This window comes from Aythya marila, assembly GCF_965140915.1.
Source record: "Aythya marila genome assembly, chromosome: 6".
In the NCBI taxonomy this organism is placed as follows: domain Eukaryota; kingdom Metazoa; phylum Chordata; class Aves; order Anseriformes; family Anatidae; genus Aythya; species Aythya marila.
In genome coordinates this window covers 12604358-12628159 of record NC_139047.1, presented here as the reverse complement: position 1 = coordinate 12628159, position 23802 = coordinate 12604358, and the positions used below count along the sequence as shown (strand labels likewise).

The 23802-nt window shown below is 39.9% G+C and overlaps 1 protein-coding gene across 1 annotated transcript; it reads left to right on the top strand.

The window, feature by feature from the left end:
* Positions 1 to 276: 276 nt before the first annotated feature.
* CPO (carboxypeptidase O) lies at positions 277 to 13217 on the top strand (the record flags this gene model as incomplete). Its single annotated transcript, XM_082763220.1, has 11 exons — positions 277 to 356; positions 3523 to 3598; positions 4021 to 4145; positions 6316 to 6427; positions 7011 to 7109; positions 7855 to 7959; positions 8566 to 8676; positions 9799 to 9889; positions 10478 to 10680; positions 11690 to 11774; positions 12955 to 13217. The coding sequence occupies 11 exons, from the start codon at positions 277 to 279 to the stop codon at positions 13215 to 13217; spliced, it is 1350 nt and encodes a 449-aa protein (XP_082619346.1).
* Between the last annotated feature and the right edge of the window lie 10585 nt (positions 13218 to 23802).

Below are 23802 nucleotides of genomic sequence, written 5' to 3'. Positions count from 1 at the left end.
ACGTGGTCATATAACATTTTTAAAGGTTTGAAGGTAGCATATATAAAAAAAAAATCTTACTTCTTAAAAGGGGTGCTGCAGTGAGAACAATGCTATTTGTATATGTTTGTATTTTGGGATGTGAAACAGAAAGCTTGAACAATTAACAAAAAGTACAACTATATCAACGTGAAGTTAATGATTGAACAAGGGTAGGTCTGGTTATATAATAGAATTGTGCAAATGAAGCTTTTAGTCCAGATCTATCCTCATCTATTCTGGATTGTTTGCACAAAAATGTGGCTTTTTCTTGGGATGACCTTTTCTCTGGGGATTCTAATTCCTGGAAAACTCTGCTCGGATCTGCAATATGATGGGTGAGTGTGAAGGGGGTCATGAAGAACTATGCAATCACTGACATTCTCAGGAACTGTGTAAAAATAGTAATAACATCTCTGAAATGAAAATGTGGATGAAGGGTTACTAACCTGTAAATTTGTAAGATTTGAAAAAAGAAAACATACAGACAAGAAATGAGAAAGAGTGAATCAATCCAAGCCAACAAAGATATGGTGGCAGCTACAGGAGACGCAACATGTCCCTGCAACGCATCTCTGCTATCATTAGCTGAAAATCATTTGGCTGATCCTCTTTCAAAACTTCTGAAATGAACTTTTGAAATCAGATGCTGTAGGAATAAAATACTTTTTCGGAGTACAAAATGATTGAGCAAAATTAGATCCATTAATAAAAGAAATCTGGGGTTATGTGAAGAGGATGCTCAGATGCTGAACTCCTGTTTTAAATCTGTAAAAATAATTTAAAAAGCCAATGAAATTGGTCCAGACAATCTTCATCCAAAGGTGTTCATAAAATGAGATTATCACTTTTTTTAACTGCAAGTATTTTTGAAAAGTCTGAAATGCCTGCTTTTGCTGTATTCTCCATTCTCAACTCTGCTTCGTAAGAAATGAGTGATATAAAATTGTGCTGTTTGCCTGTCTAAACAATTCTGATAGGCATTAACCCTCAACTTTACAAGGAATGACAGGTCACTCTTCGCCTTTACAGCAGCTGTGATTTGCAGTAGGGGCACAAATACAGTGCAGAGACTAACTATCCATATAGAACTTCATATATGGAATTTTCTAAAGTCAACAGGAAAGTAGACCTGTGATTAATACTTCTGGGTTAATTATATCCCCTAGATACAGCTTTAAAAAGAACACAAAACCAAGCAAATAAGCTCCTTCACAGTATACCTGTTCAACACCTCTCCTGGGAGAGCATACACAGTCACTACATCTCCCTTTACAGTGCATTATTTCCCTTTAATCTTTACATTTGTGTCAGGGACTTGCTCAGAGCCTGATGTTTTCACTGGGCAGAATTCATGGACCCTTGATTATGTAGTGTTCAATTTTGTTTCTAATTGCTCTTCAGGACTGAACCTGTTGAGTACTTGCATAGGATTTAAAAACACACTTAACAGAATGATCTGTGTGACTTTGGACTAGCAGTACCTGCACAAAGATGAAGCAACTGGTAAAGCCCAGCAGGACTAACATTTTCGTCATAATTTGCTCTATGCAACAACTGAAATTAAATATCAGAGGCATGTGATCTATGAACATCCAAGGAAATGCAGCTTGTGCTGAGAATGGTCCTTTAATTTGGTAAGAAAGCTTAACCATAGCATTTAAAAAATGTTGTTCTTGCATGGTCACATGGGCTGACTTTGCACTTCTGCACTGAGAATCCTAGTCCATAATCATAAATGAGTGTGTGCTTTCTAATTTTAGTGTACTATTAAAAATGATCTGTCTCCACACTGGCTATTGTAAAAGGTTTATCAGTAAATAAGAGCTGGCCATCTGGCAGCAATCTGACTGTCTGGCATTTCTTTCATTTGGTGTAATTAAGACATAATGTCAATGAGGATAGAAAGATATTACAGGATATTGTTTCCCTTCCTGACAGACAAAGCACGAAGCAAGCCCAGGCATTTCTGGAGAATAAACACGGAACTGCAGCTGAGATGTTTATTCTCCTAGCAAAGATGTTTATCCTGCATCTACAAGGATCTATTTCAAAGATACCATGGTTGTTGTATCAAACCGTTAGCAATGCAAATGTAATCATTTTGCCCCATAGATAAGGCTGCTGCTATGTGCTAACAGCATCTCCTGAACCAGTTGCAAACAGCTCACTTTAACTATCAGGTTCTGTTAGTCCATCAGCAAAGGTGATATATTCAAGAGAGAGAAAAAAAAAATCCTGCCCTCCTATTTTTCAGTGGATAATGCGAATAAATTGTGAATTCTATTTGCATGTATATTCAGCTGATAATAGTACATTTGTATGGAAGCACAAACGATAGCAGTTGCAGTTCAGATGAGAGCATATTATATTGATGACCACAATGATTCACCATGCAAGGCTTTTGCAATGAGAGTTTCTATCACAGAAGCCTTAGCAAGTAAATATATTTTTCTTTTTTACTTGACCTGTAAAGGTTTCAAAGCCTACTGAAGTCACTGAAGAAGACTGTGAAGTTGTGGTTATTGGTTACTAACAAGTAAGCACATTTCCCAGGTTCCCCATTTGACCGCATCAGTAGTAGATAACTGCCACCTCACCTTTGAGAAACACGACATAATTGTCAAAATCCACTTGTTATTATGAAATCCTTTCATTAGAAATATCACACTTGTTATCAGACCTGGAAAGCTGATCTGTGAACATCCCAAAAAAAAAGAATTACTTTTTTTTTTTTTTTTCTATAAAGCATACAGATTTGTTTTCTGCATTTCCAAGCACTTTAATTTGTTCTTTTCCAACTTTTGATCTTTTTTTTTCTTTTTTCAGATGAAGTCTGCTGTAAATTAAAGTTTCATGGGGCCTAAGGAAAATATATTCCCAGACACTGGATCTGTGTGTCATTTTTGGAAATAGTAAAACGATAGATCCTGTACAATACATTTTTTGTGTTTTCTGCTGTTTGAGTAAGAATATGTGCTTCTGGAGACCACTCTATTCACTGCTTGTGGAATAAATTGGCAATTCTTATGGCGAGCAGTTTGTGAACATCCCAGTCTCTTAGCAACTGGTGGTATCATGGCAATCTAACTTTTTTTTGCATGTTGAAATAGATTAGCAAAGCACAAAGCCTATTTGGAATAATTGAACAATTCCTGAACAGGAGGAACAAAAAGAGATTTTATCAGTGATCTTGTTTTGGCCCCAGTCCTGCAGAGGCAGAAACACACACCAGGGCTCATGCAAGCTGATATGATGAATAAAGGACTGCCACTAGCAAGGAAGCAGAGCTAACCTAATGCCCCAGCAACAGAAAACCCACATCACTTAGTCCTGTTTGTAGCTAAAACATTCCAGAAATTCATCACTCAGACATGCTTTTCTTAGAACATTTACATGTTTTGTCTTCCTTCCACATGAGAAAATACCTCCCTTTGATTTATGGCAATCATGTCTACTTTAACAAATATTAAAACCTGTCTTGTTTCTGTACTTAATTTCCAGAGATCAGGTTTTGCATATTGTGCCAGAAACATTTCAGCAAGTCCAGCATCTTCAGCATCTTTGCAGCACTTTAATGGTGAGTAAGAATAACCAGGTGTGCCTAAAAAGCACAGAGGGGGCTTGGAATGTAAAACAGATTTGCATGTAAGCTTGGACAGGAATGAAGGTGAAAGTAAACTTCAAAAAGCTACACCTAAGACGTTTCTCTTAGTGTAAGGCTAAATTGCCCCTCCACTAGATGAAAGAATTTATGGGGAGACGACAGTTTCATTGCATGGCTCTGGGAAGGTGCTGCTACTTATCAATGGTGCCTCAGTCAATGGAAGCACCGAGCCTGTGCTGCATGCTCTAGGAACAGATTCCTGGAGAAAAGTTAAGAAAAGAATCTGAAGAAAAACTTGTTCCATTGTTTTGATACGCAACTACTCTAAATAAATATATTTTCTCGTTCTGAGAACAGAGCGTGATTTGTGCATTTCCTTATTGTCCTCTGCCTAGCTGGATTTGTGGAAGCCCCAGCTGCTTGAAGACATCCGGGCTGGAGAAGACCTACACATAAGGGTCCCAGCTCCTCTGGTGCAGGAGGTGAAAGACAGCTTAGATCAACATATGATCTCTTACAAGTACGACCTCTAATTTCCTGATAAGAAAGGCTGGCTCTAGCAATCTTCTTTGCTATTACAGTAGGATCAAACCCTTTCCAATGAGCAGTCAGCAAGTACTAATGACAGGACCCAATCTTTGTTCCAACTGCCTCCAACTTATCTTATCTTGCCCGATGCACAGATATTATGGCTACCTCTGAGTTTTAAAAGCATGTTCCTCTATGCCCTGTTTATTCACCTTCCACTTAGCCTGGACTGCGAATTTGGAGCTGGAACAGAACAGAAACTGCAGTCTTCCTAACTGTTCTTCCCTTGACCAGGCTAGGGAGAATTTCCAGGCAGCATCTAGTGCAAGAGAAAAATCCCAGCCTTTAACAAAGGTCCCAGTGGCAGGTCCCCACTGCGCACAGGTGAGAGCCACTAGCTGCGTTATCACAGCTATCCAGCCACTCATCTATGCCAAGGGCCACGCTTTTGTTTCCAACCAGAAAATCTAATTCAGATACAAAGAGTGATTATAAAGCTACATGGGATTAAATAAGATCTATTCCTCATCCAATCTCACTCCCATTTGGAACTGACTTTTCCAGGTAACCAGCAGCTAGCTATATTTCATATAAACCATCCTGCAGTCACTCAGGGCTGATGACAAATGGCCTATGGACATATACTGACATTTACCAATGAAAGATAAGCTAAAAGAGGATTGGTGCCACTTCAAAGCTGTTTAGAGTTAAAGCTGATCTTGACATCCTGCCTGACAAATTCTTTTTAGTAAGTGTGATGCCCTGACAACCAGACGTGGAGAGAGATGAGGTGGCAGCCAGTATGCATGATCTGGCATCAGGTTTAGGTATTCAGACCGAGACAACAACCCAAAAGATATTTAGCCTCAATCAAGGCTATTCATTTTCTAATGGCTTCAGCTGATTCTAGGGGAAAATTAAATATTAATCAGAAGTTAGCAGCTTAATTTTTATTTTATTTTTTGGATTGGAGCCAGAATAGTATCCACCTTGTGTAAGCTCCTAAAGAGAGAGGCGGATAATTTAAAAGTCAAGCTGAAATTTTGGCTTGAGGGATTGAGATAAGGAATAAGGCAATGTTATAGTTAAAATTCCTGTGACAGATTCAAAGCTGGAGACATCTTTTAGAAGGTGGTTGACATGCAAGGAAGGTAACGTGACAGTTAGGTGAATAAAGATAGAGACATAAATGACAAATTATAATCAGGACATAAATATTCTGACTGTGTCAGATGCTGGGACTTCTGTTCTCCAGAGCTCTGATAAGGCATTTTGTGTGTGGTTTCAGTTCAGGGGAATCTGCACTGCTACATTTTAGTCTGAAGTTCAGATGTGAATAAACATCAAAGCCCAGAGAGACAGTCAGCTGTAACCACTCTTAAAAGTTAGATGTGCAGTTTCCAGAAATGCCAACTGGTGCTAGTGTCAGCAGAATAGCCTATGAGCACTTATGGTGTTTGAAATCAGTGTTTAAGCTACCTTTGCAATTGTCTTATCACAAGCGCCTACAATGAGCACAGATTTGTGAGTGTTACAAGTGGCCGCTTTCAGTAAGAAAGAACAGTGTCTGATATGAAGTCCTCTGAAGCCAAGGCAAAAGCTTTATGGATTGCTCTTCCTCATGGAATCAGCCCTATGCCACACTCTTTTCTGAACGAATTCCGAGATAAAAAGCAATGAGGTCTTTTTAGAGAAAAGATCAGGGTTTGTTCTGATTTTTTCAAAGTGCACCAAACACCTACATGAAGTCTTTGCAAATTGAAAATGTCTCTATAAAATACAAAGAAACAGTAATCTTAAAATTTTCAGTTTCCCCCTGACTTTACCCAAAAGTGGTATTTTAGAGTTTTGCCCAGGAGCAGAACTGGTAAAGGAAAGTAAGATCTTGAACTTTTTTTTTTTTTTTTTAAATCGTCAATGGTTAAAAAAAAATCTAATAAAATTATTATTCATAAGACCCAATGAAGACTTCAGCACTTGGAACTTTCTCTTACAAAAAAGTAACCATTTTGTTGATGGTGATGAATTTGCCAGGCAGCTCAGAACCCAAGGGGCTACAGCTTTTTATTTGTTAATATAAGTTGTGTACCCACCATGACAGTTCTTCAGTAATCATTAGGGATTTTTTTTATTTCCTATCTCCCAAATTTCCCTCCTTTCAGAGTCCTGATAAATGATGTGCAGGAGCTTGTGGACGAGAGTGTGCTAAAGGAGAGAAGCCAAAGGCAGGTCCCTGAAGGTTACAACTACACTGAGTATCATCCGATGGAAGAGGTAAAGATGAACCTGAGTTTGTTTGCTTTCTTTGTTGCTATTTTGTATTTGCCACAGGAAGCAGCTCCCTGCTTACAGAAAGCTATACTGGAGCTCCTTCTGGCTTTAGGGGTCTTTTTTGAAGGATCAGTCCTTACTGTTTGACTAGAATCTCGTCCTCATGTATTTTGTTGAAGCTACCCCTAAATTTCCTGCTGAACTTACATGTGGAAAATAAATACTAAGATGGCAGATACTGTAATTGTAATGCAGTTCTGGAGATTTGATGGTGTGGTTCTGCATCCAGCAAAGACAACAGAAAGACACCCAATGGGGTGGGCATGTTGAATAAGATTCGGGATAGAGTATCAGTGTTGTATTGCAGTGATGTTGTCTTTTACCACCCAGTGAGATATGGCCATGTCTTTGCCTGCAGGCAAGTGAGAGACCTTCCGTAAGCGTTAACTGATATCACAGATTAATATCACAGCTTAGGTCTGAAGAAAACATTGCTTGTCTAGGAAAATCCTTTAATCTGGAAATAGAGGTGGATAAGAGAAGGAAACTCCCCCTTAGCACCAAGCGCTCTCTGTGACTGTTTCAGATTTATGAATGGATGACTCAGATCGAGAAAAACAGTGAGCTGGTGACTCAGCACTACCTGGGGAATACAGTCGAGAATCGAACAATTTATTATCTGCAGGTAAGGCAGGAACTTTATTAAAATAAATAAAAGTACAAAGAAGAAAACAGGATTCAGATCTTCCCTAAGACTGTACCTATTCCAGTTCACTGAAATGAAGATGGTTTTGCTCCCCCTACAGTGCAGTAAGATTTCCCAATGTTCATATACACTATCACTATAACCTTGCTATTGCTGTTATATTGCAAAAGCAGACAAATCAACTAGAATTGAGTTTAGAAATATCAGTCAAGTTGAAACTAGCTTGGCAACAGCTGTGTGTGAGGACCAAGAATTTTATTTTCCAGTTTTTATTTTTCACAGCATATAACATTTCTTCTACAAGTATTCCATGATACTTTTTATTGGTAGCTCTAGTAAAAACTGTAATCTTAATAATTGGCTTAGTTATTGTCTAATACACTCTTATCACTGAGTAAAATTAGGTTCCCTGCCTTTCTGTGCTTCCCTGTCTAAAAAAAAGAATCTCAGAGTAAGAACAATCAGACCTGTGAATGACTAATATAAATGAAGAAGAAACTGTTTCATTGAAACTTCTACTCAACAGGCACTTTAAAACTCTTGCCCTGAGTTACTTCAGAGATGGGCTCATTAGGAAGGAGAACTTATCATAATGATGTCTGCAATAATAATTATCTCAGATAACTCAATAGTATATCCAGGAACATCCTTTTCTTCATGTATTAGGCTAGGCTATTTTATTGTAATGTAAGTTAGCCCAATGACCATTTTTATACTCTCTCAGATCAGTCAACCATCAAATAAACCCAAAAAGATCATTTGGATGGACTGTGGGATTCACGCCAGAGAATGGATCGCTCCAGCCTTCTGCCAGTGGTTTGTGAAAGAAGTGAGCCCTATCTTTTCCACCAAAATAATAAAAAACACTGATTGTTTTGAATGCTTCAGTTTTCTTCTCTACAGTGGTACCAAGCATTATGCTTTTCCTGTTAAAATATGATGTTCAAAAATAGTACACAATACAGAAACCTAAGTCCAAATCACAGTTTGAGATGGGATACGGGACAATATTTGTTAGCACGTTGTATCCTCTATCTAAACTGATTCCAAAGACACTTAACTAGACAGCAATTTCTACCTTTTCCATGGTGGCTTTTGGATCAAGCCTCTCTATATCACAAAGACACAGTCCCCCTGGAATGAAACATCCCTAAAAATGCAGTACAGCAATGTTCTAAAATACCTGGTGCACAATGCCTATGGCATCGTGTTTTTCATTCTCTGCACCCTAGGAAGTGCACTACAACTGGATACACTGTCACTTTGTTAATGGCAGAAGGTAGATCTCTCAATATATCTGGGGATCAAGTAGATCTTGGATACCACAGTAATATCCAGGAGTGAGTGATTCTTTGATGACGTTTCTAAACAATTTCTTTACAATGATTACCACTATATTCTCTTCTGTTCAGTCCTTTGTATTTTTTATTTTCAGATTCTGCAAAATTACGAATCTGATGCAACGATAAGAAGATTTCTTCAGAATTTGGATCTCTACGTCTTGCCAGTCATCAATGTTGATGGTTATATCTATTCCTGGGAAGCAGTAAGTAGTGAAAATCCAGGACCAGACTGAAATTTAGACGTGCACAGCATGTTTTGTTCATTTTAGACACAGTCATAGCAATTATATTTAAACAGAGAACAGTGACAGAATCATTACTCACACAAATCCTCCTGTGGCAGAGAGTTTTTTTTTCTTCTGGTAAATCAGCAGTCACTTGAGATCAGAGGGCAAAAAATTCCTAGCAAATGTCATGAGCCTTGGGAAGGTAGAAAGTCAAAACCACAGGATCCATTGCTTTCAGGCTTCTGGGAATGGACTGACTTCCCTGCTAACAGCTCAAGGCTTGAATGATAGAGTTAAGCATGTCTGGAGGAGTCAGTCGTACTTTGCAAGAAATCTCAACTAGCAGACAGATCTAATCACCTTCGCAGCATAGGGCAGAAGACTTGGTCAAATGTTAGGCTATCTGGCTTTGAAATAGATGTGCTCTCCCATATAATCTTCCTTATCTGATATGGAGAATAACACGAAATATAGAAACATCTTTTAATTCAGAACATTAGCACGGCCCAAAATGTTCAGTCTACTGCCACATGGACCCTGCTGTCTCTCCACTTACTCCCCAGCAGGTTGGGAGCACACCACACACTGCATTTGGATGCACTGGTCATTCAGCCAGGAGGCTCATACAGGCAGTGCAGTGAGTTCTGCAGGAACCAAACATGGCAGTGAGTTTAACAATGAATCAAAGAGCAGCTAGATTAGATGGCAAAAAAAGCATTCATCTTCCTGAATCTGAAACAAATGTAAGTTCAGCTATCATCTCTTTTGGACAAAGAAGTATCCCCCACAATGTCAGGTCCTTCTTAGAAGTGGAACACCGCATGGAAGCGGTTCGGTACTACAGAAATAACATTGTTGTTTTTTAAAAGCTCAGAAGCTCATTTCAAGGTGCATGAAGGCTTGTGGAAGATATCAGCATGGCAGTAATAAATAAGATGTTTGATCACTAAGTTTTATCACCCTTGAGCAGAGTCCCCTATAATGCAAGAGTTACTCAAGAATGCAGAGGTCTAAATAAAAGGTGTGCAATGCCATACTATCATTAGTCTCTTTGGATCATCAAGTTGCAGTTATTTAACTGGAATTACTTTTGTTTAGGAACGTTTATGGAGGAAAAACCGTGCACCATATATGAATGGCACCTGCTACGGGACAGATCTGAACCGAAACTTTAACTCCTCCTGGGGCAGTAAGTTCCAAGTGTTTCATGTCAGCTACATATAATAAATACATGCAGTATTTATACAGTAAATAAAGCAAGAATAATAACAAGTCTCTGAAATAAGATGAAACCCTATATGAAAGGAATACTCATCCCACTGTCACCAAGATACACGTAAAAGTAAAAACCTGGTTTGTAAAAATATTGCTATTGACTTTCAACTGGCATTTACTTCTGGAAGCAGAATATTAGTGCTTACACAACTGTACTTCTAATTCACTGCAGGAGCAAGCATCACCAGTGTTAGGAGTCAGTCAGTTAACAGCCAACATTTGTATCTGCCATGAATTTCAAGGGGCCTCCAAAGGTTTGCTGGTAGGTTGCATACTGTTGTTGTGTCAGTGATTTCATTGCAGCCAACCTGGAAATGCGTGTAAAATAATTCATAATTTTCAATTTTTAGTTGCTAGCAAGAGAGTAAAGCATTCGAGTCCCTCTGAGCTTTCTAGTCTGACTGCCCACATACACACACACCTGAACACCTCCAGGTAAATTTCCCTATGAAGTGGAGTTAATATGTTTCTCCTTTAATTCACTTTTTGTATTCCTCTCCAGGTGTTGGTGTTTCTTTTAACTGCACCAGTGAAGTTTTCTGTGGATCTGGACCAGAATCAGAGCCTGAGACGAGAGCTGTGGTCCAGCTTATTGAACAGAAGAAGAGTGACATTTTGTGCTACTTAACAGTACACTCCTACGGACAGTACATCCTCACTCCATATGGTTCCACAACCACACCTCCAAGTAACAACGAAGAACTGGTAGGGCAAAACATTCATCTTTCACACCAGTAGAGAATTAGTACAAGCAGTAGCACCTGGCACAACTCTTTGAACTGTTGATCTTTCTTTAAAGAAAACTTCCCTTGAGGCAGGTCTCCAGGGCTTTAGCATGCTCATTGCCCTTGTGCTGGGCTGTGGTCTCCTCAACGTTCTCAATTGTCTCTTGAATGGGCAGTACCAGCAAGGCTTCTCTGTCTCAGAATTAACCCTAATCTTTCATCTTAAAGTAGGAAAAGTGAATTATTACAGTGTTACTACAGTGCAGTATAGGTAAGCAGAGAAGAGCACCAAGTTCTGCCTGCAATCATTTGCTGCATGCAGGAATGTGTTTGCACTTCAGGATGCTAGTACGTTACATGCATGTGGTTGTCAGAGTTGTATCCAGAATGGGTACAAACATGTTCATTTGGAGAATGGGAGCAAAGTAGACACCTACATTTTGGTTACTATTCTCCCTTAGTTTTTGAGTGCTTTAATTTAAGTTCACTAAAATGCATATTTATGAACATTCCCACAGCTGTTGCACTAGTGAAGAGCATGTAGGACCTGGGTTCAGAGTTCATACCAGACACTGGAGAAGTGATTCAGTCTGTCTATAGTTCATTTTCTAAAGATGGTGAGACACCGACTCCATGGCAATAGGAGAAGTGTAAGAGATCAATAACTGCTCTAGTCAGTCTCAGTTTGCTATGCAGCATAGGCTCTAATTCTCCAAAATGCATCTCTCCAGCACTAAAACAAAACCAGTATCTTCTCCACCTAATAACAGTTATCTTTTTAAAATGTAATTTGCATTAAAAAAAATCAAGACCGTTTTGCCCAGATGTTTGTAATGGGTTTCTCTAGAGTCCTGAACTAATAGAAATAAAACTTGAGGCTGATCACAAGTAAACTTATAGCTGAAAGAGATACAGATTTTGGACTACTAGCAATAATTGCCAACTTTACTGGTACTGACAAAAATGCTGTTTGTATTTTGAACATACAGATGCAAGTTGCACAGAAAGCAGCTGCTGCCCTGATGGGAAAGTATGGGACCAGTTATAAAGTAGGATCAACCTCTTTAATTTTATGTAAGTTTATTTTCCCCTTTAATTGCTCTGTTTTTCAAAGAAGAGAGTCATTCTTGCGTCATAGACATCAGCAAGTGCTGTTTTGCCAAGGTCCTTCTTTGAGTAATATTTAATTGCCTGGTTTGGTGGAACATCCAAGTAACAGTCATTTGAATACAAGATAATACTGTACCGCATAAAGCTGACTGCAAGAAGGAAAGAAGCATTGATCAGAAGCCAGTTCTTACATGAATTCCTCACAGATACATCACAGGGGACAGAAAGAGATTGGTGATAGATCATCCTGACCCTGCTGAAGTCAGCAGCAGAACTCCTATTTGTCTTCACTGGAGTCAAGCAAAAATTAAAATCCCAATCAGGTCTACTCCATCAGACATTATCACATTGCAGCTGCCTGCAGTTCGGTGCGAAATGTGTCAGTCTCAGCCTCATTCCTACCAGACCAGATAGCCACATCACGAACACACCACGACAGCTCATCTTAGTTGACAGTCTTAACACAGAGGACTTGAGGGCCCTAGAGACTGCCTGGTAAAAACAATCCTTTCCCACCAAGCAGGAAGTCATGCCAGGCACTCAGAACAGTAAGTAGCTGGCTTCAGTACACACGTGGTTTTGCATATTCACAATGTCTGTCTATGCCAGTCTCTGCATGAGCAATGTGGTGTAAATCTAAGGTAACTTGTCCATGCCTAGGACTGCATGTTGCCAGGGTTTGTACTTAAACTGAATGGGTAAGAAAAAAAAGATCCATGAGGCAGATAAACAATGATACAAGGAGTAGCCAGAATTTTTTTCAGGCTTGAACAAAATCATGTTTAAAAATATATGTGTTTAAAAATATACAGAGAAGTTCAATGTCAATGTAGGAAATGAAATACCAGAACAGAAAAATGGCCTATGCACCTTGTATCCAACACTGATCATGGCAAAAAGCTATAAACGCAGAATCTGTGGAACTCATCTCTTATACAATATCATCTTATGGAAAGTTGTTTCACTTAGGAAACTCCATGGAAGACTTTAAGAACTGGAGCAACTAGAAATGCTGGTCTCCATGTCACAGTGATGTATGATTACTGCTTAGCTCAGGGATTCTGGTATAACCTTGCATTAACAAGAGGTATTTCAAAGAGCAATGCTTAATACATATATCTCCCCTCTATTTTTAAATTCACAGACAGTAACTCAGGCTCCTCACGGGACTGGGCTCACATGATTGGCATTCCTTTCTCCTATACATTTGAACTGCGAGACAATGGTACTTATGGATTTGTTCTACCTCCTGACCAGATCCAGCCCACGTGCGAGGAGACTATGTTGGCTGTGACAACCATTATAGACTATGTTGACCAGAAGTACTTCCCAGGTGGGGCTGTGATGCTGACCTCAGGCAGCCTGAGCCTTTGCCTGAGTGTTGTATTTACATGGATTGCTTCTTAAAAACACTACCAAAAGCCCCCCAAGAGACACCAGACAAGGTATAACATCCCTTTGAAATGACAAAAGTATATTAGCAGAGAAACTAAATGTCAAGTATTTCAATAAAAGCTCATTCCAGAAAATTCAAGTATTCACTTGTGGTTTTGATAGCTCTGTTTTAGGGACTTGTTGGATGAGGTGCTATTCCTACCTCACGGAGCAGATCAGAGAGCATTTCTTTGCATTCTCAAATTCCAGAAGCTCGACAGAGTGCTAGAGGACAGGAACCACTGCAGCTTATCGAGCAGAGACCCTCAGCCTTGGCCACTCAAAAGGAAGTGCCAAGGAACGAGCTGCTGTATGCGTTGTGACAGCCAACAGCAGAGGGTGCAGGGCGTTCACTAAAATAGAGAAAACCTATTTTAAACATGTATTGTCTGCTTTTGAATCCTGGAGTTCTGCATCCCAGAACTACGTCCACCAGGCTTGGTTATTACAGATTTTTTTTTTTGATAGAAAATGAAGAGTTCAGGAAAAAAATGCTATGTCTAATTTTCTAATGCAATGTCTAATTTTCTTAGCAAACTTGAAGTTTCCACTTGAAAATTTAAAGTCTTCTTTAGACTAGAGATTTTCAACAAAATATTTCCAACTTTGGGGAAGAGAATATTTTTTTGCTTGTTTATTTCTAATGACTGCTTGAAAGCTAGTCGTGGCAAATGTAGATCAAAAGCTTCTGGTATAAAACAGATAAAGCACATGGAGATGACCATAATATTACTGTCCTCAAGCTATAAAGTACAACAAAACTCTGTGACTTGACTATGATCTCATCGATATTCTGTGGCAGAATCTGGAAAATTCTTTTGACAAATTCCCTTCTGATGCTGGCAAGAGAAAGATGCATCACACTTGACCATGATACCGTTAAAGAGAAATAAAGACAAAAGCTTGCAGTCTTTTTTCCAAAGCACATCTTATTGTTTTGTCTGTATGGTTCATTGTCAAACCTTAGCTCCTGTGTTCACTGTCCACAGATTATTACCAATCAGCGTAGCTAAATCTGTCTAACTCCTGCAGGTTCCCCAGAGCATAGTCCTTCCAGACCAACCACTCATTTAGAGTAAGACCCGTCTGTCGCTGGGCTTTGTAGCAGAAGGTGTCACTAATTAGCACTTCTCCCCACAGGAGCATCACTCCCCAAACTTATGTTTAGTTTAGGGTGTAACTTGTAAGGCTTTACATCTACGTTTGTATATCATGCCTTTGGAACAGTAAGAAGCAAGACAAGGCTATCTGGCCCATCACTGGGAGCTGTCTTTAAGCAAATGGGTTTTGACCACGAGTGTTTTGTAGCCTTCTGCTGGCACGTGGAAGCAAAGCCCCCCAGTTCCACCAGGGCTGCCACCAGCACCAGATGGTGGTGTCCTCTGGTGACCAGTGCCCCCACGTTCACCTTGCCAAAGCCAACCCAAGCTTGGGCTTCCACCACGTCATTTCCAAAACTAGCCCATGACTTTACTGGTACAAACTGCTGCTGGGCAGGGCCCCTTCCTGGATTCGGAGACACCATACAGCCTGGGTGCCTAGAGACAGACTGGAAGGGAGTTAGTTTTGTTGATCTTAGGGATCTTTTGATAACATTGTTTGCAGCTACAAGATAAAACCAGGTGTGTCCCAAGGTTAATTAGCAGATTTCTGTGGACTGGCTCATTTCCTTATTAACTCCCCTTGCTGCAATAACCACCAGCAGACAGGGAAAGATGCACCTGGACGTGGGCCCTAGGCAGGGGGATGAGGGGAGAGTTTGCCTCCAGCATTCCAGAACCACAAAAGGGGAAAGGAAGACTGCCAGGAAAAGAAAAAAAAAAAGGAGGGAGAGAGAGAGATTTAGCAATAATCATTATTTAGAAGAACTTCTGCTACTGTCAGCACACTGATCATCCTTGGGCACACAGCTCCCTGGATCCATCAGCAATGACTCACCCACTTCGCATAGTAAAACCACAAATGAAGGTTGTGTGGAAGCAGTACCTTGCCCTCCCTGCCACTGCAGAACTGATGTCCCACAGTGAGTGCTTACAGCCCCTTTTAGGAGCGGTCGTTGCACAATCAAGCTACAACCACTAAAAGGCCAAGGCTGCAGCGAATTGATCTTTACAAACATTACACGGGCTCTTATTTCACACACCTTCCCAGTTTGCTGACATCTCCGTGTACCTTTTGTGCTTGTAGAAGGGTGATAAGTGTGGCTGACAAATGACTGCAGAGAGGGTGCATTTTATCAACCACAGTTTGCAAATAAAATTTTTAAAGAAAAACATACTACGAATGTCTCTTGAAACTCCCCTTACTTCATGAATCCACTGTCTGGCTCTGTCCCTCCTACATTCCTTTTGTTTTCTCTTTGACTTCTGCTAGTTTGTGCTTTAGGATGAGTTGCGGAAAGAGCCACATTCTGATTTCTTAGCAGAAGCACTGCATTATCTTACTGAGACGATTGTGTGGCTTTCACTTTACTCATGTGTAAACACAACAGAATTTATCATGCAAAACTTATTCTTTTATTGATTGTTATTTCTCCCCAGTAATTTTACCAATACCAGTGTCTCTTCTCTTTCTCCTTCACAGTTATCCAAATCATGCTTGCTTTACTCGTGTAATTGTTATTGAGAAGGATTAATTACTTTTGGTCATTCAGGTTACTGAATAAAAACAAGGGCATCTGATTTTTGAGTAAGAGTGTTCTACATTATCCTTATTAATATTTCTTCCTTAATATAGAAATAAATATTGAAGGAAGGGCCAGTGATCTCATTCAGTTTCATGCAAGGAGCTCCTCTTTGTTAATTTCTCCTACACACGATGTTAATTTCATACAGTCCTCAGGCTCCTAACAAGTTAGCAACACTGCCCTCATTAAGGAAAGTGAAGATAATCACGAGGGAGCTATACTATTAAATGAATGTGTGTAGCCTCATTTCTTGGAGCTGTACATGATACAAGATCAAAAACCTGCAGTTTTGAAGGGAGTATAGCAAGCAGTAAGAGCAAGCTCTGTCAGCTCACCTTCTAGGGGAGGCACTTATTCCCTGGTTGTTATCTCCTGATAAAGTGCTTACGCTCCAGAAGTCCACTCAAACATTTTTCTTGGGTGCAGGTTCTGTTCCAAGTGAAAAAGAGAAGCTGGGTCTGAACAAAACTCTCAGACTTGAACATCTCAACTGTGTATCAAAATTAGAAGCAGTCTTAGCTGCTACAAGCTCGCTCAGAAACACAAAAAGACGGTCTCAGTGTGTCCCAGGTATGATTGTAAATGGAAAGGTACTAATTTACAACAGAAGACCTAGCCATTCGGGTCTCAAATCTCTCTAGCTAAAACTACTTTTTCCAAAGTAAGCTGGGACCAACTTCAGATGGAAAGGTCAGACTCTGAACGGAAATCAAAGCATCCTGAGACGGTCTTGGGTTTCCTCAGCCTACAACTCACAAGCATTCATGGTCCTGGTAAGCTTTGTCTCAGTCCCTGTGCCTTTTTTGGCTTCATCTAGAGCTTGGTTTTCTTGACTAGATGGGTTTCCCAGTTAAACCATACACAAATAATACAGCAGAGCCCACTGCTTTGATGACAAGCTGTGCTCATGATCTGCTTCAACATAAATGGCTAGCCAAGGCTGCTTTTTTTTTTTTTTTTCTCTTCACGACCACTATGCTGAGAAGGGACCAAAAATAAAGATAAAGATAATAAAGAGAATTCTAAAGCTGAAACGATTGGGCATTAGAATTAGCAAACTTGGGTACTCTCGATTAAAGTATTTTCTAAAATGCATTTTCTATTTCCAGTATCTGCTTTCCAATGAATCTGGATGATCCTTGTTGGTAGAAAATATAAAGGAATAATTTGATCACAACCTGTCATCACTTGCTTCTGTCTGCCAAATCTCACAGTGTCTGTTTATGTGCATGGTAGGCATTCATAAAACCAGCTTCTTCTCTGAAAGCTGGCAAACAATACCATTGTACTGTTCCCAAGGCACCCTGTGGCAAGCAGTGAGAGCAAATGCAGTGTCACGCTCACACCTTTTAATTCTCCTCAGTGTCTTGACCACAAGTTACACCCCATCACAGATGCCCTCTTGTGTGGGGAAAGACTCAAATGAAGGCAATGTAATTTAGGGAGTGCTGTTTAGGATTGCATAGTACCTACAATAGAAAATACATAGATAAGGGAGAATATTTGCAAAAATGATGGAAATTTATTCTGCTGACAAAGGCTTTAGAGGGAAAGAGGAAATAGGTCACACATGGACTAATAATGTCATCATTGCTAGCTTTAGTTCCTTTGCATGAGTGTCTGAAAGAGACAGACCTTGTTTGAAAATCCAATCCCTCCCATTTCTCAAATACCCATCCAGCCTTGCCTGAGGATCACCTAACACAAGAAAGTAAGTCTGTATTTAATGTCCACATTCCTAGTCCCTAAACACAAAACACGGGAATCTATGACAAAGGCCACTTTACCCCAGATTTTCTCTTCTCACTTCAGTCACTGTTTCTGTATATTCCTTAGATTTGCACATTGCAACTTTCTTTCCAGGCTACCTCAGCTAGAAACAAATCAAGGGCTTTTGTTTGTTTGTTCTATGCTTTAGCTTCTACTTGAAAAATAAATCTTGCTCGGGATAAGCAAGATCCTTTGTGGCCATACACTTGTGATATCAGAACTGTCTTTGAATTTGCCATTTTCTTCACCAGTTACCCGGGACATGGACCTGAACTAATCAGTGTGTGATTTTGAAAACACTGAAAGGGGGTAGAAATCTCAGAAAGCAAGTTGTGTCAAATGGTTTACTAGGAAATACTATAAAAGGGTCATTCTCAGGGGTAACAAACCCTCCCAACACCAGGGGAATGTAATTCCATCAGGAAAATGATTGCCTAAAAGTACCACACCCAAAATGCCTTACTTGGCATTACTCCCACCTCAGAGGCAGCATCAAGCCACTTGTGCATCCATCCATCCATTTTGCCTGCTACCTAAAGAATTCCATTACTCTGATAAACCTGTTAGTGCCTGAAATCCCCAACACATTATCCAAGGATATCTTAGTGACCAAGGAACAGGGAATCAATAATAGGCTCGTGAAGGGACAAGAAGGGGAATAAGGGTTAATAGCAATTATTCATGAAAAGCAATTTAAACCACTTTTAAAATTTAATTTTGTGTGCCAAATTTAAAGGATTCTTGAATGCTAAGGCCTTTTTAATCATGCTGATCCTATGTCTTATTAAGTAGGACCAGAACATTACTCTTTTTTTTGTGACCCTCAGTTATCAAGGACATGCTGGGCAAACAGCCAAGGTAATACACGCTCAATAATAATAATCTATACTTAAAGGTAACATGATGGCTATTACATGATGGCTGTGCCGATTGGAGGAAGGTTAGATCCTCCAGCTCTGGTAACTGCTTGACTTAGCACTTGTTTTAGTGCATGAGAAACATTATAAAATAAAGCATATATCTTACAAGCAGGAGAGAAGTCATGAAATGTAAGCAGCAAAGAAATGGGAAGAGGTAGCAGAATGATGGGGGCGTAGAATCCAAAAGCAGTTTGGACATGCTTTTTTTTTTTTTTTTTGTAAAAAACAACACAACGAAATACAGCACTAAAACTCCCCTGACTCCATCTGCACAGAGGACTGTCACTGTGTGTGCCAGGAGAACAGATCAAGAGATTGATAGAAGTCCTGTTCTATTTAAAGGACGTGGAAATGTACAGAATCAAAGAAATTAGAAATGACAAAAAAGGCCAGTGAAAGACTATCTATCTCGTAGGATTGCCCTCTAGGGCACACTGGGGACAGGCAGGTTGTCTGGTTGAGTCATTAAGGTCTCAAGCTCTTTTCTTCCATGTCCCCATTCAAACTGTAGAGTTGTACTTTTATCTTCAGTTTTCAACCTTTTCCTGTTCAGCACAGGAAATACATGTTTTATAGATATGTATATTTTTACATATTTGTTTTGTTTAGCAAAAATAGGCCTTTGGCAATAGGCTTATATTTCTTAGATAGTTGTGTGGATCCCATGGACTCTCAAGGATCCAGAGACAACGGCTTGTCAGACAGCGGCCCATTAGTCTTCGGTCTTGTGACCCACAGCACCCTTGGACTGGAAAACAGCAAGTTCCAGAAATTGTCTCTTCCTTTAGGGTTTATTGGTAAGATGCTCCTGAAGCCTTTTTTCCAGCCATATTGCTGCTTTTGTCCAGGTTAGTAGGAATCTGATGTTATCTACTGTACACTTTCTTTATGGTATCAACAGAAAATTGAGCTCTTTGACTACCTTCCAAGGAAAATTGGGAACTCCAGCTGAGTCCTCTAAACTACGATAGCTGTTGAAACAAGACTTGCTCTAACCCTGTGTCTACTACATGTTCAGGATCACTCAAATTTGGCATGCTGCTCAGTCCCACAGATCTGGCTAAGTTATTCTTCAGGTCTCTGCCAGGTGAAGATCCTTTCAGAGGGGCTATTTGGATGTAAAAGCAGCCATGGTGCTGAAAGAATAAACTATTTATTTTCTGAATGGGCTGAAATGACACTTTCCCCTACTGCAAGCACACACCATTTATTTCACCTCCCTGTACAATCAAGTACAATGACACCTGCTGCAAAACTCTTTTGGAGTTCTAAGATTCTGGACAGCAAAAATATTGTCTTTCATGTGACTTGTAGTACCTCATTTGGTGCCACTTTGAGTGAGGCCAACACACAGCTATTGAAAGGCTTTTAGTGGCAAGAGAAACTACTTAACAAAACACACATAATCTGAGGGGAAAGAAAAACAGCTTGCGTAAGGGTACCTAGGAAGATGAACTGCAGGAATACAGAATGGACCCAGATCCTCTGAGCCTCAGTTGGCAACCTGCTCGCTAGCCTGCCACATTCAGACCGCACCACGGAGCTTTAAAATGAAAAATGGCTTCAAATGAAAAGAAACAGTTCCTAAGCAGAGGTCTACTTTAAAAACACACAGCGCTCTAGTGCTAATCAATATTTTTTGTCTATAACATTTGTCTTACATAGTTTTTTTTTAGTAGTACAGTGCTGATTTCCCATTTTGCTTTTCTAGAGAAAAACCATGAAAAACACTTGCAAGTATCTTTAACAGGTGTTCTACTGATATACACACTGCTTAAAGGTCACTTTTTTTTTTTTCTTTTGACAGAGACCTTAGACTTCTATATAAAGTGCAGCAGGTTTTCCTGAGATGCCTGAAAACAAATGTTGACATGCTGCTACAGCACTCCACTTCTTCCTCAGCTTCAAAACACAGAGATGCTTTAGAGAAACCTACCAGGAGCGTTAATACGATGATGTGCCAGCAACAAACTGCAGCACGTCGTGCGGAGTTCTGACCTCAAAGAAAGCCTGAGTATCTGCAAGGGCTCTTCACTAAATAACAGCAGCATTTTCCAAACACAAGAGTGGAAAATAATCCTCTTTGGTGAGCAGTCATTTCTTCTAGATAAGGAAGAGAATTTGCAAAACAGCACCATACCTCCAATACGTTAAGTGTATATGTATATATATTGTTTAATGCCTTGTTTTTAGGAGAAAAGACAGTTTACTAGAGTTTAAAAGACAGTGTTAAACTTGCTGTACAGACTAGTCCAAATTTAAGCTTGAAATTAGTCCAGCACATCAACTATACTTCAGAAATTTCTAAGGTTTCTTTCACTATGGGAGCTAAGTGGCAATGGACTTAATCCTGCACTCCCTGACATCCATAGTAAAGCTTCTGCTGCCCTCAGCAATACTGGATCTGACCCTGTAAATCCCAACATGCTTGTGATCAGAGCTTGATTTCTAAAACCTTTTTACCCAGTTTCTCACGGCAACTTGGGCTGGGAATTCTGCAGAGACCATTCACTTGAAAGATGTCTGAGCGAGATTTCTTTCATTCAGCGACAAATCCCTGACTGATTAAAAGACCTGTGCTGACAGCCCTCCAGGAAGCCATGCCATCTACTGCTTGGGCAGCAGGCACTGCTGGCAACATGTGCCAATTTAGAAAACAGGGAACAGTGAGGGTGTGAAATCAGGAGTCAAAGTCCCTGCAAGCTTCCAAGCAGTTTAAAATAGAAGGGAATTTTTGTCTTGGTTAAACACAGTCCCCAGCCTCTCACAGCCAGCTAGATAAATTAACCATTATCTAAAACATTTCTATCATCTTCAGTGGGGCACGGTAAAATGTTAGCTCTTCGGTTATGTTGGGTTAGGTTAGGTAAAATGTTAGGATTGTGTAGTATGTTGGAGTACACTCAGTAGTTTCTCTACAGAATCACCAGCTCTGTGGTGTAAACATGCCTCCAAAAACACATATCCATGGACAAAAAAATTTGGACTCTAATTAGGTTGTGTTTTTATCCTTTCTTTCTGTAGAAATACAGCTTAAGAGATCATGCTGCCTGCCTCTCAACCTCTCCATAGTGACCCTTGAACCTGCTGGCTGCCTTCTGCCAAACTGGCAACATGAGAAAGGTCACAAAAATGAGAAGCTCCTACCAAAAAAAAAAAAAAAAAAAAAAAAAAAGTGTGTGGGTGGCATACAGAAGTCCACATTGGCACCTTTGAGAGGGAAGGGGGTGTGTGATGAGGCCAGTAATATGGTCTTTTAAAAATGAGCTGGGGGGGCGGGGGGAAGGACTCTCTAAGAGGAGAGCAGATGAAATTTGAGGGTGTTTTCTGGCACACATGATGGAAATTGACAAGTGGGTTACAGACTTGTGTGGGCAGAAACGCAATTTCAGAGGAAACTAGACTTCGTTAATTCTGCTGCTTGGTTGTGTTACTGTTTTCTGTGAAAATTATTAGAATTATTAGACATAGCAGACTCAATTGCATTACCACTAGAGAAGAACTGAACCAAAACCACAACAGGATGCTGAGAAAAGGTCAATTGCTGAGCAGCCATGTACTATACAAAGTAAGAGCCAATATCAATACATTAATTAATATGCAGTATAAGTTAAGTAATATACATAATGAAAGCTCTAAAAAAAAAAAAAAAAAAAAAGAAAAAAGAAAGAAAAAAAAACAACAAGGAAAGAACCTGCAAAAGAACCTGCAGGGCATTTAGAACAAAGGCGGCACCTTTTCCTGCAGAAGAAAGGACTGTCTCATTCTTCAATTCTTAAAACAGTGTTTTCTTATAAGTAAGCAGAATGAGAAGCAAGCAGGGAGCTTTAGGAAGAGCTGGTAAGGACATACCCTGCATCTTCAGCAGGTGGCAGGATGATAACCGAGAACATCTTCTGTTGAATATGTGTGTCACAAGGCTCAGGGGGACTGCTAATTCCCTTTCCTACAATGACTCAGGCTGGGATTTCCCCTAGTTTTGTTATTAGCCTAGTTGCTATTTTTCTTCCTACCCATTTTGTTTCTTAGGAGACTGATAGTCAAAGAAAAAAGAAACAACAAAAAAACCCAGGCCCACTCCTACCAGTGTGATCACAAGTTAAGAAATACCGAGTGTTCTTCCCTCCTGAGATCTGCCAGCACAGAAGGAACATGCTTTGTTAGTATAGAGCGTGTCCAGGGAAGTAGATTTCCAGGCACAGCCACGCTTTGCTCTCTGAAAGCCAAATAGTATGGATTTATTTTATTTTTTTTTTTTAATGTTTTCAGGGCAGTAGCAGAAGTTTCTCCAGTAGAACAATGTAACTGGGCGATGATTTATGGCGCAGAGCAGTGGTTACACGACAGAGTCATGGAGCACAGCAGCAATTTCCCTGCCACCCAGGACTGTGCAGTCCTGTAACAATTACACTTACATCTCTGTGTAAATATACAAATTCAGGGACTCTTCTTCCTGGGGAGGATCTGCCAAGCCCGTTTGGACATATTCTAGGACAGAATGAATATGGTGCCCCATAATAACTGCTGGCTCTTCTGTCTCATTTTCATGAGATCACAATCTGCTGCATTAATCTGGTCACCATGATTTCCTCTTCTCCCTGTCTTTTTACTCTCCCTCCTCATCTTTCATTTTATTTAACATGAAACTATAGCCAAGAGAATAGAACAACAATAAGAGGTGCTGAAAATTCCCAGACCCTAGCCCAGTCCTCTACTGGATGAATATTACTCTAAAGAGAAACTGGTGCAAAATCCTGAGATTACTGAAGAAACAGCACACTTCACACAGGCTAGAAACTAAGTCCTGCGTTATAAGCCCTGTCTCTTGTTATGTTCTGGCTTCTCAAAAGGACCAAATACCTCACTCCTTGATGTGATGTTGAAGCTCTTTAGTCTTCATCCCTCTTGAAAATTCTGGTGCTTATTTTTAGGATCTCAGCCAACGGTTTAAGAACTGATGTTAAGCCCCTGTGCTTGATATGCTGAATGTGTGGGTTTCTGGCACATGTATTTAAAAAGAGATGTGTTATTAATTGGCTTCCTAGGGGCCGCAGGACTTTGGAAAAGACTTAATAAAAGATATGCAGCATTGGAAAGCAGAACACCTTCAAAAAGTGCTGCTATAAAAGATGACTCATCAGGTGATACCACTGATATTGCACCTGAGGAAAATTGTCCCGGA